Genomic DNA, 19,166 nt, shown 5'->3' on the forward strand with positions numbered 1-19,166 from the left:
CTCCTTTTAACTTTCAAAATTGATCGAGCCACACAATCTGTAATGATTAATCAAAAATTATAAATTAGTGAGACTGAAAAGTAGCATGTTTTAGACATGCAAACTTTTATGGTACATCCATGTGACCTACTGATCAGAATGAAAGTTGACAACTCCCTAAATTAAAATCCAAACAACTAATATTTCTTGGAATCAAGATCTGTTGTTTCAGATGGCATTTGTCAAGCCATCTTTGCCAGATTTCCTCCTGCAGTTCCATACTGTTCTGTAGTAGCTTACCAGTGGCCGTTTATGTCCGCCCACCATGAAGTGATACAGTGTGTCTGCCATACTTAGGTCTGGGGTTCCCACAATCTCACTGCCTCTCTGCCCATATCAAACGAAAAAATTAGGAGAAGTGAACATATGACTGGTATTGAAGACATACAAAATCTAAGATTCAAGGATACATCACAAATCTTTTATCTTTACAGAAATAACATCAACGACTAGTATTATTTAGAGTAAAATATTGATATCATATTTTCAATTAATAGAGTACGGCAGAGAGATCTAACAAATCTGATAAAACTAACACAGCAACCAGGTCAGCAGGCCTCCCTTTTGTTAAGGTACTGTAACCTGGATCTTATCAACAGAAAGAATATTAAATCATGCTGCTAGCCTCACCCCAAACATAACGAGACCTAGAGCCATGCCAGCGGCAAGGGAGTAGGATTCACGATCATTACAGTTCTCCATCTCTGGTCCCGGAGGTCGACCTAAACAAAATAAACATCACACTGTTAAATCAGTTTTAACATTTCATTTATGCAACCGCTGAAAATATTACAATTACTTCATTACATCAGCAAGTCAAAATGTGGTCCCTACCCCTCCTACCAATCTCTTGAGACAGTCAAAATGTGGTCCCTACACCTCCGACCAATCTCCGACAGTCAAAACATGGTCCCTACCCCTCCCACCAATCTCCAACAGTCAAAATTGGTCCCTACAACTCTGACCAATCTCTGACAGTCAAAACATGGTCCCTACCTCACCCATCAATCTCCAACAGTCAAAACATGGTCCCTACCCCTCCCACCGATCTCCGACAGTCAAAATGTGTTCCCTTCCTCTCCCACCAATCTCTGACAGTCAAAAGGTGGTCCCTACCCCTCCTACCAATCTCTGACAGTCAAAAGGTGGTCCCTACACCTCCGACCAATCTCCGACAGTCAAAACATGGTCCCTACCCCTCCCACCAATCTCGAACAGTCAAAACATAATCCCTACCCCTCCCACCGATCTCCGACAGTCAAAATGTGGTCCCTACAACTCCCACCAATCTCTGACATTCAAAAGGTGGTCCTTACCCCTCCTACCATTCTCAGACAGTCAAAACATGGTCCCTGCCCCTCCTACCAATCTCTGACAGACAAATGGTGGTCCCTACCCCTCCTACCAATCTCTGACAGTCAAATGGTGATCCCTACCTCTCCCACCAATCTCTGACAGTCAAAAGGTGGTCCCTACCTCTCCCACCAATCTCTGACAGTCAAAATGTGTTCCCTTCCTCTCCCACCAATCTCTGACAGTCAAATGGTGGTCCCTACCCCTCCTACCAATCTCTGACAGTCAAAATGTGGTCCCTACCCCTCCTACCAATCTCTGACAGTCAAAATGTGGTCCCTACACCTCCGACCAATCTCCGACAGTCAAAACATGGTCCCTACCCCTCCCACCAATCTCCAACAGTCAAAACTTGGTCCCTACAACTCCGACCAATCTCTGACAGTCAAAACATGGTCCCTACCTCACCCATCAATCTCTGACAGTCAAAAGGTGGTCCCTACACCTCCGACCAATCTCCGACAGTCAAAACATGGTCCCTACCCCTCCCACCAATCTCGAACAGTCAAAACATAATCCCTACCCCTCCCACCGATCTCCGACAGTCAAAATGTGGTCCCTACAACTCCCACCAATCTCTGACATTCAAAAGGTGGTCCTTACCCCTCCTACCATTCTCAGACAGTCAAAACATGGTCCCTGCCCCTCCTACCAATCTCTGACAGACAAATGGTGGTCCCTACCCCTCCTACCAATCTCTGACAGTCAAATGGTGATCCCTACCTCTCCCACCAATCTCTGACAGTCAAAAGGTGGTCCCTACCTCTCCCACCAATCTCTGACAGTCAAAATGTGTTCCCTTCCTCTCCCACCAATCTCTGACAGTCAAATGGTGGTCCCTACCCCTCCTACCAATCTCTGACAGTCAAAATGTGGTCCCTACCCCTCCTACCAATCTCTGACAGTCAAAATGTGGTCCCTACACCTCCGACCAATCTCCGACAGTCAAAACATGGTCCCTACCCCTCCCACCAATCTCCAACAGTCAAAACTTGGTCCCTACAACCCGACCAATCTCTGACAGTCAAAACATGGTCCCTACCTCACCCATCAATCTCTGACAGTCAAAAGGTGGTCCCTACCTCTCCCACCAATCTCCAACAGTCAAAATATGGTCCCTACCCCTCCCACCGATCTCCGACAGTCAAAATGTGTTCCCTACCCCTCTCATCAATCTCTGACAGTCAAAAGGTGGTCCCTACCCCTCTCACCAATCTCTAGACAGTCAAAAGGTGGTCCCTACCCCTCTCACCAATCTCTAGACAGTCAAAAGGTGGTTCCTATCCCTCCTCACAATCTTTGACCAAAAGAACTTCTGCTGTGTGGGTCGTTCCCAGTTAATTCTAGGAAGGATAGTAGAATCTCCACTATATGTTTGGGCAGTACCAGTGTACACGAGCCCCCTCCCCATACCCACAATACACCTCCTTACCTATCTCTAACCCCCTCCCCGCACCCACAATACTACTCCTTAAGTTACCTACCTCTAACCCCCTCCCCACACCCACAATATTCCTCCTTACTTATCTATAGCCCCCTCCCAATACCCACAATACACCTCCTTACCTATCTCTAACCCCCTCCCCGCACCCACAATACTCCACCCTACCTATCTCTAACCCCCTCCCCGCACCCACAATACTCCTCCTTACTTATCTATAGTCCCTTCCTCGCACCCACAATTCTCTGAGAGTAGAACCTTCACTGTACTTCTGATGGCTGCACTCTGTTACACGAGCTTCGAACCCTTCCCCATACTCCTCCTAACCTATTTCTGACAGTATAACCTCCCGTGTGTGTATTTGAGTGGTACACAATCAATCCCCCTTCCCCATACTCCCCTTCTTACCTAACACTGACAGTATAACCTCCCCTGTGGGTATTTGAGTGGTACTCTGGTACACGACCAATCCCCCTTCCCCATACTCCTCTTCTTACCTAACACTGACAATATAACCTCCCCTGTGTGTATATGAGTGGTACTCTGGTACACAATCGCCCTTCACCATACTCCCCCTTCTTACCTATCTCTGAAAATAGAACCTCTGCAGTGTGTCTGTGGGCTGTACCCTGGTACACGAGTCCCACTCCCTATACTCCCCTTCTTACCTATCTGACAATAGAACCTCTGCAGTGTCTGTGGGCTGTACCCTGGTACACGAGCCCCACTCCCTATACTCCCCTTCTTACCTATTTCTGAAAATAGAACCTCTGCAGTGTGTCTGTGGGCTGTACCCTGGTACACGAGCCCCACTCCCTATACTCCCCTTCTTACCTATCTCTGACAATAGAACCTCTGCAGTGTGTCTGTGGGCTGTACCCTGGTACACGAGCCCCACTCCCTATACTCCCCTTCTTACCTATCTCTGACAATAGAACCTCTGCAGTGTGTCTGTGGGCTGTACCCTGGTACACGAGCCCCACTCCCAGTACTCCCCTTCTTACCTATCTCTGACAATAGAACCTCTGCAGTGTGTCTGTGGGCTGTACCCTGGTACACGAGCCCCACTCCCAGTACTCCAGCTACCTGTACGTTGTGAGGAACGTTAAGCTCAGTAGAGGTTGGAGGTAGTAGAGCTGGTACATGGATACTTAGTAACTTCATCGTGGCCAAGTCCATTGTACCTCGCCTGTATTAAACATAATCTTTTTTTACCAAAATTGACATACTTCATATAACAACAGTTATAATGCCCACAATCACAACGTAACATCCGTCGCTGACTGAAGACTGCTCAAGATGGACGAAGTGGTGCAGCAGGAATTATTTATATTTTGAGAAATAGTGAAAATAATAGTTAACTTCATAAATAAATCACCTGAATTGATAATTTGTCAACTGAATATATTTTGCAGCTATAAAATATCAAATGGAATGTGCTGCATTTCAGATACATATACATGTATATACAAAGTTTATTTGAACTCAATGGATTCAGAATTCCCTAAAATTACATTCCACTGGCCTAGTGGTTTAATGAGTAACACTTACTTTGCTGCAGCCATTCCTAAAAGAAGTCCTACAGTAATCATCTCATGGCCCTGTCAAATACAATACAACAATCACGCACAGGTTACAAACATTTACTTGTCACTGTGTTTACCTCATACATATAGTGTCTTCAGTTCTACCATTATATTTGTTATACAACTATACCAGTTGGTCTATATGATGGACATTCACAAAATGGCAAGTATAATTTATTCATCATTGAATTGTAACATAATAATATCACTTGCAACAAAATTTTCTAAATTCAATTTTGACCCTGAATTGTAGGCTATTCTTTCTTTTCTTTTCAAAGAAGGATGGTTATAAAAGAATCAATGCAATGCCAAAGTTCCCACATCCATAGTGTTAAACTATTGAGCCTTTCTATGATGTGTATTCAGCCTACCTTACTGAGGTAATCGTGGATGTTGAGAGTATTAAGGTTGAGGTGACCATTCAGACCCAGCGCCATGAGGAAGCCAGCATACTCGTTGGTGAATTCATTACTTTTAGGCTTGTTGTAGATGATCCAAGTGGTGTCGACCTGTGAGGAGTTGGCTATCCGCAGTCCTGCTGCCACACCGTTGTGAAATTGAGGCCAAGCCGACATATTGGCTGGAGTGTCAATATGAGTGAGGTCTACAGTCGCATTTCTGAAAATTACATTTTTTTATTACAAAATGTGCCAGTATATAAAACATCTTGGGTACACAGGATCCTAGTCAATGAGAAACCAGTGACAAGTCAAACTAGATTTTTTATGCAATAACTTTTTTCTGCATATTATATAGTATTAATGGCTGAGCACACTGTTGATTACAAACATATGACATACCTGGGTGGTGCTTTGCCTGTCAGACAAAGTTTTGGGATTGGGATTGCCTCTGTAGGTAGGGGATGGTATGTTGATAAGGTAAACATTCCTCTGAAATAAAATCAAGTTTTTATATGTTTAATGTCATCTTCTACCAACAGGAATCTACAGAGTAGCTATGCAGGTAAACATATCTGATAAAGAATAATTTGAAATGTGCATATAAGTTTAATGCTGTGAATGTTATATTTTATCTTAATTTCACTTGCTTTTTGGATCACACTAAAAAAACCTTTGTACATATATTACCTGCCGACAGGAAGGGCCATGGTCCTTATACATATGGAATACAGATGTTTTTCTTGTTCCTCTATGAAATCGTGATCACTGCAATGAAATAAAAAAAATATCAATTTAATTAATGATTCAGGCTTTAACATTTAAAAGCTATCCTGGGATCAGAGGTATTCTCCCTCGACCTGTCCTTGATTAGAAAATGGAAGTCACTATGGTCACATGTGACAATTGACCCTTCAAGGTTCATACAGTTTTCAGTGCATCAAATTCAAGTTTTTTTTCAGTAAGCCTTAAAGAACTATTTAAGTAGCTCAATGGCGGGTACCAACTAGAGTGTGGGCACTGAACAAGAACTATTCTAGATGCAAGTGATACTTGCAGAGAGCATATGCTTCACCTCCAGGCTCAGGACAAGGAATACCCTAGCTGGGCAATAGAGATTACCCACCTGACCTCTAGGCTCAGGACAAGGAATACCCTAGCTGGGCAATAGAGATTACCCACCTGACCTCTAGGCTCTGGACAAGGAATACTCTAGCTGGGCTATGGAGATTACCCACTTGACCTCTAGGCTCTGGACAAGGAATACTCTAGCTGGGCTATGGAGATTACTCATCTGATCTCTAGGCTCTGGACAAGGAATACTCTAGCTGGGCAATGGAGATTACCCACTTGACCTCTAGGCTCTGGACAAGGAATACTCTAGCTGGACAATGGAGATTACTGACCTGATCTCTAGGCTCTGGACAAGGAATACCCTAGCTGGGCAATAGAGATTACCCACTTGACCTCTAGGCCTTAAACAAGGAATACCCTAGCTGGGCAATGGAGATTACCCACTTGACCTCTAGGCTCTGGACAAGGAATACTCTAGCTGGACAATGGAGATTACTGACCTGATCTCTAGGCTCTGGACAAGGAATACCCTAGCTGGACAATGGAGATTACCCATCTGACCTCTAGGCTCTGGATAAGGAATACCCTAGCTGGGCAATGGAGATTACCCATCTGACCTCTAGGCTCTGGACAAGGAATACCCTAGCTGGGCAATGGAGATTACCCATCTGACCTCTAGGCTCTGGACAAGGAAAACCCTAGCAGGGCAATGAGATTACCCACCTGACCTCTAGGCTCTGGACAAGGAATACCCTAGCTGGGCAATGGAGATTACCCATCTGACCTCTAGGCTCTGGACAAGGAATACCCTAGCTGGGCAATGGAGATTACCCATCTGACCTCTAGGCTCTGGACAAGGAATACCCTAGCCGGGCAATGAGATTACCCACCTGACCTCTAGGCTCTGGACAAGGAATACCCTAGCTGGGCAATGGAGATTACCCATCTGATCTCTAGGCTCTGGACAAGGAATACCCTAGCTGGGCAATAGAGATTACCCACCTGACCTCTACGTCTGGACAAGGAATACCCTAGCTGGGCAATGGAGATTACCCATCTGAACTCTAGGCTCTGGACAAGGAATACCCTAGCTAGGCAATGAGATTACCCATCTGATCTCTAGGCTCTGGACAAGGAATGCCCTAGCTGGGCAATGGAGATTACCCATCTGAACTCTAGGCTCTGGACAGAGAATACACAAGAAGGACATTTGAGATGACCCAACTGATCTCTAGGCTCTGGAGAAGGAATACCCAAGAGGGACAATGGAGATTACCCATCTGACCTCTAGGCTCTGGACAAGGAATACCCTAGCTGGGCAATGGAGATTACCCATCTGACCTCTAGGCTCTGGACAGAGAATACACAAGAAGGACATTTGAGATGACCCAACTGATCTCTAGGCTCTGGAGAAGGAATACCCAAGAGGGACAATGGAGATTACCCACCTGAACTCAGGGCATTGTACAAGGGTAACTTAGTTAGACTTTAAAGATTACCAACCAGACCTCCTGGCTCTGGGAAAGGAATACCCTAAAGGGACATTGGAGATGAACCAACCCAACCTCAGGGTCAGGGTGCTGTAGGACTATCCTAGCTGGACATTGAAGATTACCCACCTGACCTCAGGCCGCTGTACAAGGGCTATCCTAGCTGGCCGTGATGACTGTAACAACCTTCGCACCTCCTGTACCCGTAGATCCTCACTGAACCGCAGTCTCAGCAACTATAAAACAGCAATTAGTGTAAAAATCAATAACACTGAAAGAAAATGAAAAATATAAAATAAATACTATTTTTTATTTTCAGATTCTGTGGTTCATCACACTATGTTCAGATAAATTTCCATAAAAAAACTAAAGAAAGTTTTTAAGCATATGCCCCTATCCCATATTGATGGAAGTGGAGTCTGATGAATAGGTGATAGACCGATGCACACAGGGAAAATGCTACATGTCTTTGGCCATTTTAAGGGAAGGGGCAGAAGGTGTAGATAGATAGCCATGAAAAAAGAATGTTATTATTCCGAGAACACATCATGAACAACACACATCCCCCTGAGGTTTGTAATTTGCTAGAGCTAGTCATTCTTTAAGTTTGCATGAAGTTCCTTTGTAAAGTTAATTCACTGTCAACAGTGATCAATCTTTTCTCTAAACATATACTGCATGCATTTTTCACTTGGCATCCCAGAAGTAACCAAATCTGGCCAGAGGGCTACACATTGTAGAGTGTACCAGTTATTATCATTGTCAGAACGGAATCAAGTCTGGATTAAACAGATTCTGATTAAGACAGAAGACACATCCAAAAAGGTAATCTTGTTTGGAGCATTATCACGTATACCTCACACTTGTGTGAAGTCTATGCTTATATTTATTGTGAAAAGGGATAAAGATATTGAGCAGATTTATGTATGTAGACTATCATCTGCTGAATTCTTCCTGAACATGATTAGCAGTGATTACCTCCTCATCCATATGTTCCATACCATCCTCCTCCTCTTTTGAATGTTTAGATTGGGTGTGTGGCTGTTTGGTGTAAATTCCAGGGGGAGCCTGAGGCTTCTTGTTTTCCATCCCAAGTAGTTGGGATAGGTCTTGTCTCCCTACAAACACAGGACCGTAAGTAAGCTGTCTTTGTGAAAATTTACATCAATCATAAGCAGAGCAGTACTTTTGGAAAATACTAAGAAATGAAAACTCTTTCAAATTTAGTATAATTTTTATAATTTCAATACCTAGTAGAATTGTCAATATCTGGGTCTTTTCATGAAGACTTGAAGAGTAATGTGAGTTGAAGACTTCCTCCGTATATTTTTCATGATTCATCGAGTCAGGTAATTCAATAGATGCATTACATTTCACATTGTTTACATAGAGGAGTACATGCTTACCTATCAATGTGTATGCTTGTTCTGTCCAATCAGAAGGAGCGTTACATCTGCAGTGAAAGATGGCTTCCCGTAAAGGAAGAGAGATACCCACAGGTAAGTATTCCAGGTCCTGATTGGTCATACCTGTATGGTGCAAATATTACAGGAATTTCTTACAGTGATACAGTGTACAAACATCTAATGTCAAATTTTAATGTTCACCGGTCTACTTCAGAGAGAAATCAGTCAACATTATTTTTCGCTATACCATATTTATCCTAAAATAAGCATCCTCCCAATTAATACATAAAGGTTTAATATTAAAGTTGAGAAGGGCTTATTTTTTCATCTACTTTATCTTTAAATTACTATTTTGAAATTGAGGAAGGGGACTAATTTGTGGGCAGGAGTTTATTTGTGGATAAATACAGTATATAAATCTTCATAAAAACCTGTCTATTAATCTGAAGACTACATAAATATGTTTTGGTCAATGTCTAATTTTACTGATAAAGGCTTGATGACCTTAGCTGTTGATAGGACATTAAGCAAGACTAAACCAAACTATCGCTTCTAACCTTTATCCAGAGCTATCCAAAACAGTGATGAATTCGGACTGTCTTATCTTGAAATATGTATAATAGGGAATAAAAGAAACCATAAATAGTTATAATATGTGATATGACCAGCCAGACATATTATAACTAACCGATTTCTGTCATATACAGGACAATCCTCTCCGGCACACTGGCACTGGGCACACATATAGAGAAGCTTCTAGAGAAACTCCTGGACATGGATAAATCACAGGTGGGTGCTCGGTGACCTGTAACAGAGGAGAGTCCAACGTAAGTAACTACAATATATAGTCACTTTAATACAAAAGTAATCGTAATAAGTATGAGTGGTCGGGTAGTACATTCGTAACACACTTGCCTTTCACCTAGGTGGTCACCTACCCCATGTGGATTTTCCCTGGGTACTCAGGATACTTTGCGCGCTTCCATCTGGGCCATTTATAGTGATTAATATAAGCTGATATAACTTGTTTTGCAATTGTTGTAAAATAAAGAGTTTGATTTTTTTTTTTTAATTATTCAACATGCAATCCCAACAATTCTGATTCTACAAAAGCAATGCTACACATATATTTTTTTTCTTTTCAAAAACTATAAATCAAACCTATCATATCTACACTCTTTATCCTGAAATAATCCCAGAGCGTCAATTCATAACCTCCATGTTAAAATGTGTGTGGACTTGCATATCAAAAAAGTATTGACTACTAGATAAAGATGGTAAATAAAAATTATTTAACAGTTATTTATAAACCAATTTACCTGCCGGAGCAACGCGTCGTAGACATTTGTCTATGGCCTGCTCTGTAGTTAGGTCCCTCTTCAGTAACAAAGCATACAGCTGTGGGGAATAACAAAATTGGTCTTACCGTAACACTCTAGTATATTTATTATTATGAGTTGTTTTTACAGGTTTTAGTTGGCCATCATCATTAACAATTTCAAAAATAAAATGTAATACCAGTGTGAAAACAAAAAGAAGATTTATCATTTAGGACACATTTTCCTTTAAATTTTATTTTCTATATTTCAATTTATTTTCTTCATAAGACATTATCACATCATTTTCTGCCTTACCGATATCACATTCTTTAACATTAACACATCATTTTCTGCCTTACCGATATCACATTCTTTATGTTGTTACAGACACCAGGTATGTAGGGAAGTGAACCTGGATCGTCTCCCCTTAAGTTGGACTGGAGCCATTGTAATACCGAGGGCACAAATTGACTGAATACTCCTGGGTAAACCATTTTGTGGAGGTGATCTGTAATCAAAGGCAAATAACACATCACAATGACTTAAAGCTGAGAAGTCTCATCAATTCTTTCTAAATATTCTTAATTTCAGTCATATATTCTGCCAAAATATAATATAAATAAGCATACAGCATATTGCTAAAGAAATACATGTCCCCTACCAACCCCTGCTAAAACTAGTAACAGTGACCTTGACCAAAAATCCCTGAAACTCCAACTTGTCAGAAATATTATGGTCCTTGTCATTGTGTGAAATTTAATCAAAATCCCTCACAAAATAAAGCCGCTAGAGCACTGACAAACTTTGGCATTATATATTCGTACGTACAAGACGGACGAATGGAGAGAAACCTGCAGTCTCTCAGGTTTCACCAATAAAGGACTAATAAGTATGGACAGAAGTCTCAAAATACATTATCCTTTTAATCAAGCCAAATTTGTGGACGTCATCATACAAAGGTTATCCTACGAAATTCATTACAAGACAATATTACCTGTATCCCCTACCAAAATAATCAAATTGCTTCTAATGATTGCACTACCCAGCTTTGTACATTTTTTGTTTGTGGATGTTAGCCCAAACACTGACTAGAATTACTTGTAATTGTATCTCTGGCATGTCCAATTAATGTTTAACTACTGCAGTAGAAGAAATTCATAATCTGAAATGTGCGTTGAGATAGACATGCACAGATTTAAGTATAATCTAGGTTCAGTTGTGATAAAATGTGTAGAGAGAAATTAATCTCAATTCTCAACTAAACGGAAAACTTGAACACTACATTTTTACAAAGTCCAATTAACAGTTAACTGTTAAGGAAATTCAGAACCTTAAATGCATGTTAGGATGGCCATATATGTGTGTTAGGATGGCTATGCATAGATGTAAGTATATTCCAAGTTTGGTTTAATACAGCACATGATTTTTGGAGATAAATTAAGCTCAATTCCCAGCTTAATGGAAAACTCTGAAATTGTACAATTAATTGACAAAGCCTAATCAACTGTCAAGTATGGGCTAAATCACAATAGAAACCATGTGTTGAGATACACTTGCTTATATAATAACTTTAAAACAGTTTTGGTGATGAATAGCACTTGTAATTTTTAAACTGGGAGTTCAACATAAATAATGATGCTGCTGGCGGAAAAAGAATGCCTGTGTAGCAACATGATTCTGTTGCACCTGAGACAATAAATGCATCACATACTGTAACAGCTAATAATATAAATTGCAAAGCTTTAATCGTTTTGGAAAAATCTTTATCAAACTTTGTTTGCCTTTGTTGGAAGAAGAGAGGAACATTTATATTCTTTTCAATAATAACATCTCTACTGCATGGAGAAGACAAACCATGGATGATAATAATCTTACCTTCAGTAACCTGGCTAACTTCGTCTACAGCATCAAACAGGTGCTGGAAGTCCCTACAGTAATAATCTGTGTAGTTGGTGCACTTTAAGTCACTGAAACAATGTAGAAACTACTGAGTTATTTATGTATTGGCAGGTGTGATTGGGTTAATTATCTATGTATCAGCATGTGTGATTGCGTTAATTATCAATATATCTGCAGGTGTGATTGGGTTAATTATCGATATATCTGCAGGTGTGATTGGGTTAATTATCTATGTATCGGCATGTGTGACTGGGTTAATTATCTATGCATCGGTAGGTGTGATTGGGTTTATTATCTATGTATCGGTAGATGTGATTGGGTTAATTATCTATGTATCGGTCGGTGTGATTGGTAAATCATTCTGTACCTAGAGTACTGTGTTCTATAAACAAGAATCACATTTTCCTCAGTAAAACTCACATACCTAGCTATCTGGTACAGGAGGGGAACAAGTTTCTCTACATCCTCCATTAGCAGTGTGTTTAGCTTCATCTCCTGTTAATAACAAGGAAAGTAAAAATGGAATCGAGATACAATATAAAATGGTCCATTAACTTACAGGAGAATAAATTCAGGGTCTGAACCCTGAAACTCATCTATACAGTCTTGGTCTATAACATTTTTGTTATCTCTGGGGGAAAACATATGGCCATTTTCTGTGAATTTTTGTCATATCTGGGGGAAAGGTTATGGCCATTTCTTGTGAATGATTAATAATTAAATGATTGTTATAAAGTCAAATGTCAATAATTTCACAAATTTCCTATCAAAATGTGCTTGTAGATATTTACCTCGTAGATAAGATGCAGTCCCATCAGGACAGCTGGTATGTGAGGGAACAGAGTGGCACTGGTGTTGATGGCACAGGGCTTAGAGTAGGACGTGGCATCAGGGATAGACGTACAGGGGGCCAAGCCCAGGACTGGGTCCATACACTGGGTAGTGTACAGGTGGTGGGATGAAGACAGCAGGCCTTCCCAGTCCTGTACATTCACAGTAAGTAATCAATGGTCAAGATCATGTTTTATAGATGTTTACACAAACTTCGGCAATGTGACTAACTCTAAATAAATCTTATTATATTACATCATTGTCAAGATTATAAGAAATGAATGACTTCCTTTCTATTGTTTAATATCCAATCCTGATTAGTTATTTTTAATTATGCTTAGAATGCAGTCAATTTCAAAAATTAAGTCAAATAGCCATATTTGACATATGCAATACTTTGATGGTTTACGAACTTAGCCTAAAACAAGAGAAAAATATCTTTCTAATGATTTACACAGAGATTGAAACTGGACAGAAGTTTTGCTACATACATCTTCGGACCCCTGGTCAGACTGTTTTGGCCTCTTGACTGCCACAACGGGAGACATTGATGTGTCCATCTCATGCTGAAACAGACAGTGGAGGTAAGTCTACAATGTTTCTGTGTTCTAAAGATCTCATCAATATCAATACATCATTATACTCAACCTGTACATTGGACAAGTGAGTTGGTCAGGTGCCACTGTAGTAACAAAGTCATATTTTGCTCAGTAAGACCCCCTTGTACATAGGACCAACTAGAGTGATCAATAAGTTTATAAAACATGTTTTACAATTGTTGTAAAATAAATAAAGCTTAGGTTTATATATATCGCGAATGTAATTGCCAAATCTAAAACCATTAAAAACAGGTGTCTGTTCTAATTAACCAATTTCTTTTTCAGCATCAGCATTACCTGGTTAGTGAGGGCTAGTCGGGTGGTGTCATATCCCATCATGCTCAGTAAACACTTTGAAAATAAACTCCATTCTGATTGGTTGCCAAGTCCCCCAGGTGTATTTCTGGCTGTGTACCATTTCCCTAATATGGAAATGGCCAGGTCTTTGGGAAGCATGTGCTTCAAGGCCTGCAGACACATCTCAACTGTAGACAAAAGAAACCAAACATTGGAGTTCGCAATTACACGTATATAGATGTCCCATTGACCATTTCAATTATGCAGAAAAACAGGTTTATCAATTTTTTAAATGTAACGCTCCCTGATGGACCTGTGGATGTTAGTATAGGCCTCCTTGAAAGACTGTGCCAAGGCTCGACAGAAAGCAAAATGTCATAGATTCTAAAATCACTGCCAATCAACTTAGGTCCTAAGCATCATTACATTTGATTATTAATAACTTTGTCATTATCTGCAAGAGGTCATGATGGCCTAATGCTGTTATGACACACTGATCGACCTTATGGTGTATATATCATTCTTTACTGAATTGATAAGTTCCGGAAACAGACAGTTAATACTGTAGACATCCTACTTTATAAAGCAGGGTACAAATACAGTGAGAGATACTTAACCATACATCAAGAATGTTAAACTGCGACAGCAACTTACTTCCCGGTGAAGATGTAATGGAGGGCATGGTTGTCCTGCACAGGTGGTTATTCATCAGTTCCTGTAGGACAAACAAAACATCTGCAATACTTATACAGAAAAGAATGTATTTTACAAATGCAGGTGTGGATAAGAATGACAAAATTAATTTGGAAAGAAACATTCTGATTACTGAAGTAAATTATCTAATAGAACTTACAATTGTGAATCGTGCCCCAACATTATCCTTTATGCCCTGTATGAAACTGCTCTGCATAGGAAACTCATCAAACTGTGAGGAGTCCTCCAACTCTGTTGGTACAGGGGACATCTGGGTCATCTATAGGCAAACAGAAAGTAGAATTGAGGATTGTTAAAAATGTCTTCTCTAGATAAACAGTGGAGGCGTGGTCAATGACAATACTGAGTAAGACTTTAGATTTCCTAGATGAAATTATATAGTGAATTTTCTAAAAGCTAATCCAGGAAATATCTAACCAGCATAAAAAGTTCAGGTTTGTCAAACAGGGACCACCAATGGCAGTGATTTAATTCAGAAAGTGCATTTTCTTGAGCACTCCCTCCCACCATACACAGAATTATCAAATTTCCTTCCTTCCTCTGGAGACCTCCTGTAGGACATATTTTACTGGAATGGCCATAATCTTTAAGTATTCAATATCTGTATAACACTGCAGATTTTGATAATGAATTTAACAAAATAGTTAAAAAAGTGACATAGCTAATTAAGTACACGGAACAAATCTTCCTTTAAGATGTTATAAAGATGAAAAGTATTGACCCTGTTAAGAATGTATTTTTACCTCCTCATCAAAACCAGCCTCCATGGCACTTGGTGGTCGGGAGGAGGTGAAGTAGCCACCTCTGCTGGGACTGTTGATGGGCGTGGTCGTCCGTAGCATACTCAATGAGCTTGACCCCAGTGGAAGGGTAGGTACATGAAGACGATTAATCTGAAACAAAGTAAACAACAGCAAAAAGATGAAGGGAAATTACAACAGGAACAGAATTTTACATTAAATGACCATCTTATTTGAAAACTATTGACACTTAATTAAGTATGCATTAAATTAACAGTCATAGTAAAGAACTACACTTCATAAATAATTTGAAAACTTCAACGAAATTATTATTATTTTTATATAACTTTCTTTTTCATTTTACACTCTTTAATGTTTTTAAGATTTCCAAACTAAAACTACAATACATCCATTCTAAAACTACATTACATTCAATACCAATAAGATATTTTCTCAAACGTAAAGAGCAATTCTTGAAACAAACTTAATATCATAGAAGGGAGGTAAAAATGAAGCATGGGCTTATCTCAGGTAACATATAGTACATTTAACAGGTTGACTGACCTTTGTGGTTCCACTGTACACCCACAGGGCCCCAGTAGGGTCCAGAAGTACCAACAGATCCAGGCTCTGTAACAAACAACACCTCTCACATAGCTTTACCAACATACCAAATCATACTGGAACATGTCCACAAGCTCCAAACACAATTCACTGGTCATGTTTGAGCTTTTGTCTGTGTTAAAATTCAAGAATAAGATTCAAGAATCTTGATAAGAGCAGCTTTAAATATTACAACATGGAAAAATATATGAAGACATGACAACTAATGATCACAATGAACTGTATCTAAAATTTGATCCTTTCATTGAACTGTTATTTATTATGATGTAATCCTGATCTAGCTACCAATTACATTAACTGGGGAGGCATCTTTGGTGGTATGAATGCTGTCTTCCCAAAGATCAGCTATTAAAAACTATATCTTATAACATTGTAGTACAAACTTTATCAAGCTGGTTGTTACCTCAATAGGGACGGCATCCTTGGCAGGTATGACTGCCACCGTCCCGAAGATCAGCTGACTCAGATCATTGCTCTCCTCAAATTTCACACACCTGGAAATTGGTACAGAAACTATTCAGTTAATTTTCAATTATCAAATAGGTATGGTTTTATATGAAAATGAACTGCAATTTTTCAATTCATTGAATAGTGTGAAGTTCATAGCAGGTCTATAATCTAGTTAAGTATTTAACAGCAGTATTTTCTTCAAATAACTTCAGAGTATACTTACCGCAGCTGTTGTCTATAAGATATCACATAACACAGGTACTGCTGTCCACACAGATCACGTGTCAGGAAGGCTTTGGATGACTTCCCTAGAGACCCATCTCTGTAACATAAATAACTACTGTAATATTTGTGGGTGATTTAATTTTGTTTAATTCACAGTCATGAAATAGCACAAAAATAAATACCCAGTGACTATCAATATGCACAAACCAATGTATTGACCTGCTTCTGCAGAATTTTTACAGTGTGGATGCAAGTTAATGCATTCAAACTAAGATCGACTAGGCCAACTGCATTATATATAAGCCATGTGAAATGTGAAAACTTTACAGTACTTATTGTTTCTAAAAATACATCCAAGTTAATCAATACACTTAATGAAAACATGCTTTTAGACTATATTCAAATAAGTAAAATGAACTTGTAAACAAAAAGGGGAGGCTTCTTATACCGAGACAGGTAAACAGCTTAATCAAACTGGATTCACTCTTGCCATAAGATTTCATAGATAGATTATAGTAGAGGCAGATTATGTTTACATCTCAACACTTAATGGGGACATTTTCCCTAGGTGGTTGAAGCACACCTAATCATTTACCTAATGGCAGGTGCTGGCTCTGTCCACAGGTGCTCGAAGCACACCTCAGGCTTGAGGGGCTCAACCCAATCTGTGTAGCTCTCATTAATGAGCGACACATTGTGAGATCCCACAGGTGGAGTGCGGAAGTAGTTTCCAGGGCTACGTGTCACACTGGGTGAAGGGGACAGCAAACGGTGCATGGAATTGAGTCCCATGGCTGGAGACTGGGAACGGCTAAAATAGAAAGTTACCTCTAGCATTTAGAAATATGAAAATGCTAAAAATGGATTAAAGCTCAACATTTAGTTGTAAACTAGAGAAAAATTAGCAAGGCTCACACCCCAACCTCCCTGCTACACAAAAATACCCCTGGTATTAAAGTAAGAATAATGTAAGAAGGGAACAACCAATAATGCTGATATTTGAAATTATGCAAAAAATGCTAAGTGGAATTTTATCAAATCTGTCAGTAAATAAAACCACTAGCATGATGACAACAAATACAAATGTTATTTTTGGCAAATGACCTTGACCGATAATAAACTTTTCCAATGCAAACACATTTGAAGTCTCATTAAAATTTGTCAATATACAGGACTACAAGAGTGATCACAAACAGTGTAATGAAAGGTCATTGTGGCTCTTCTTTTGTTTCCAATAGCTACACACTGCAAGAAAATAGACACAGAATGAATCGCCGAAATAGTGTGTTTACTCCTTAAAAATAGCTTCTCAAGGTCCCCCCTCGTTTGTCAACAGGCGGCACAAAAACATAACACATACTCCCTTTGTATAATTCATAACTGACCTAACACAAACCAACTGGACATAGGCATAAAGGGTAATACTGTTTACTCAAAAACCACTTTATGACAGAACAACAGATAATGCAGTGATAGACTCACAAAATTGGAACCCATAGAAGTTAACAAATCTAAGGGAATGACCCACACAAATATAAAAGTATATCTATTGATGATAATTTTATGTTTGTGAAATTATCCATTCATTAACGAATAGATTTGATAAATTTGATTTTAACATTCCACATGAAGTTTGTATACCTAACAGCAGCCATACTGCCGACAGCAGGGCTGAGGCTCTGTGATCGGCCAGGAACAATACCAGGGGAGCTAACTCGTCCAGAGAAGCTCCTCATGGGGGAAATGCTCGGAGACTGGGCTGACAGACTACCAATAAAACGCGAGTGGCTGGAGCTGGACTGGTTCATTCCCATAGGTGTTGCCATGGCACCAGGATGGTAGAAACTATTCTCCAGCAAACCACACACTGTATTACACTCCTACAGGTAATAAAGGATCATACAATCTACTGTAAACAGGCTTATATTTAACAAGTCATATCAAATTAAAACACCTCCATTTTTTGTTTGTTTCCCATGAAAATGTAATATTTATTGCCCCCCCCCCTCCCTCTCAGTGTAACAATCAGCACCCTTAGTTGAATTCCGACTCCTCTGCAGTATATATTATATATATATATATCTTGATATTGAATGCAGTACAAATTTGTAGTCATTATGAAAAGGAAAATGGTGTTTACAGCTTACATCTAGCCTGGCCTTCCGGACCCGCCAGGCTGAGTGGACCCCGACCATTGTGTCATAAGTAAACACCAGCGAAGGTTCCACACTAGTGAAGATGATATGTTGTGTGTTGTCTGTCAAATATGAAATCTTTGGACACCCACCAGAACCTAGAATGAATAGTGAGATGAATACATACATGCACAAGTTGGCCTATGTTATGTAGGGATGAACATCTATCCAGAAGACTTGATAGAAGAGTCATAGTTCTTACATGATCTTTTAGCTGTAACTTATCAATGAGGTCAGGGATTTTCCTACAATTTTTCATCTGGGCCCAGGATCCATTGAACTGTGAATATTTTACAGGACAAGATGTGAAATTGGGGAAACAGAGGAAAGTAAAATTCAAACAAATTCATATTCATCTAATGGACCCAGGTTCTATTGTAGGAAAATTCTTGGAAGTACACAGAAATGTGTAGGAACGAACTCTTCAATCTACCTGCTGTAAATGATATTGCCTAAAATTCAGTTATCAACTGCACTGAGTTTGGC

At 39.7% G+C, this 19,166-nt stretch overlaps 1 protein-coding gene and 1 long non-coding RNA gene across 2 annotated transcripts in view; one reads left to right on the forward strand and one right to left on the reverse strand.

Moving 5' to 3' along the window:
* The window catches only part of LOC117323663 (anaphase-promoting complex subunit 1-like), a 34,784-nt gene that overhangs the window by 11,188 nt on the left and 4,430 nt on the right, over window positions 1-19,166 (reverse strand). The window contains exons 8-34 of the mRNA XM_033878994.1: window positions 18,633-18,778; window positions 18,127-18,365; window positions 17,081-17,296; window positions 16,484-16,582; window positions 16,214-16,304; window positions 15,751-15,816; window positions 15,190-15,339; window positions 14,586-14,705; window positions 14,387-14,447; window positions 13,733-13,920; window positions 13,328-13,402; window positions 12,797-12,988; window positions 12,430-12,500; window positions 11,982-12,073; window positions 10,466-10,614; window positions 10,107-10,185; window positions 9,476-9,592; window positions 8,788-8,910; window positions 8,360-8,499; window positions 7,511-7,617; window positions 5,508-5,585; window positions 5,220-5,309; window positions 4,791-5,037; window positions 4,385-4,434; window positions 3,838-4,022; window positions 670-761; window positions 280-366 (exon numbers count right to left, since the gene is read on the reverse strand). Coding sequence (XP_033734885.1) covers window positions 280-366; window positions 670-761; window positions 3,838-4,022; window positions 4,385-4,434; window positions 4,791-5,037; window positions 5,220-5,309; window positions 5,508-5,585; window positions 7,511-7,617; window positions 8,360-8,499; window positions 8,788-8,910; window positions 9,476-9,592; window positions 10,107-10,185; window positions 10,466-10,614; window positions 11,982-12,073; window positions 12,430-12,500; window positions 12,797-12,988; window positions 13,328-13,402; window positions 13,733-13,920; window positions 14,387-14,447; window positions 14,586-14,705; window positions 15,190-15,339; window positions 15,751-15,816; window positions 16,214-16,304; window positions 16,484-16,582; window positions 17,081-17,296; window positions 18,127-18,365; window positions 18,633-18,778 — 3,350 coding nt within the window. The remainder of the gene's footprint in view (window positions 1-279; window positions 367-669; window positions 762-3,837; window positions 4,023-4,384; window positions 4,435-4,790; window positions 5,038-5,219; window positions 5,310-5,507; window positions 5,586-7,510; window positions 7,618-8,359; window positions 8,500-8,787; window positions 8,911-9,475; window positions 9,593-10,106; window positions 10,186-10,465; window positions 10,615-11,981; window positions 12,074-12,429; window positions 12,501-12,796; window positions 12,989-13,327; window positions 13,403-13,732; window positions 13,921-14,386; window positions 14,448-14,585; window positions 14,706-15,189; window positions 15,340-15,750; window positions 15,817-16,213; window positions 16,305-16,483; window positions 16,583-17,080; window positions 17,297-18,126; window positions 18,366-18,632; window positions 18,779-19,166) is intronic.
* Window positions 12,901-13,829, forward strand: LOC117323664. The gene is made up of 3 exons (XR_004531791.1): window positions 12,901-13,001; window positions 13,297-13,420; window positions 13,721-13,829. It is a non-coding gene; the product is annotated as an uncharacterized LOC117323664 (long non-coding RNA).

This window comes from Pecten maximus, chromosome 3 (genome assembly GCF_902652985.1).
Source record: "Pecten maximus chromosome 3, xPecMax1.1, whole genome shotgun sequence".
NCBI classification, from domain to species: Eukaryota; Metazoa; Mollusca; class Bivalvia; order Pectinida; family Pectinidae; genus Pecten; species Pecten maximus.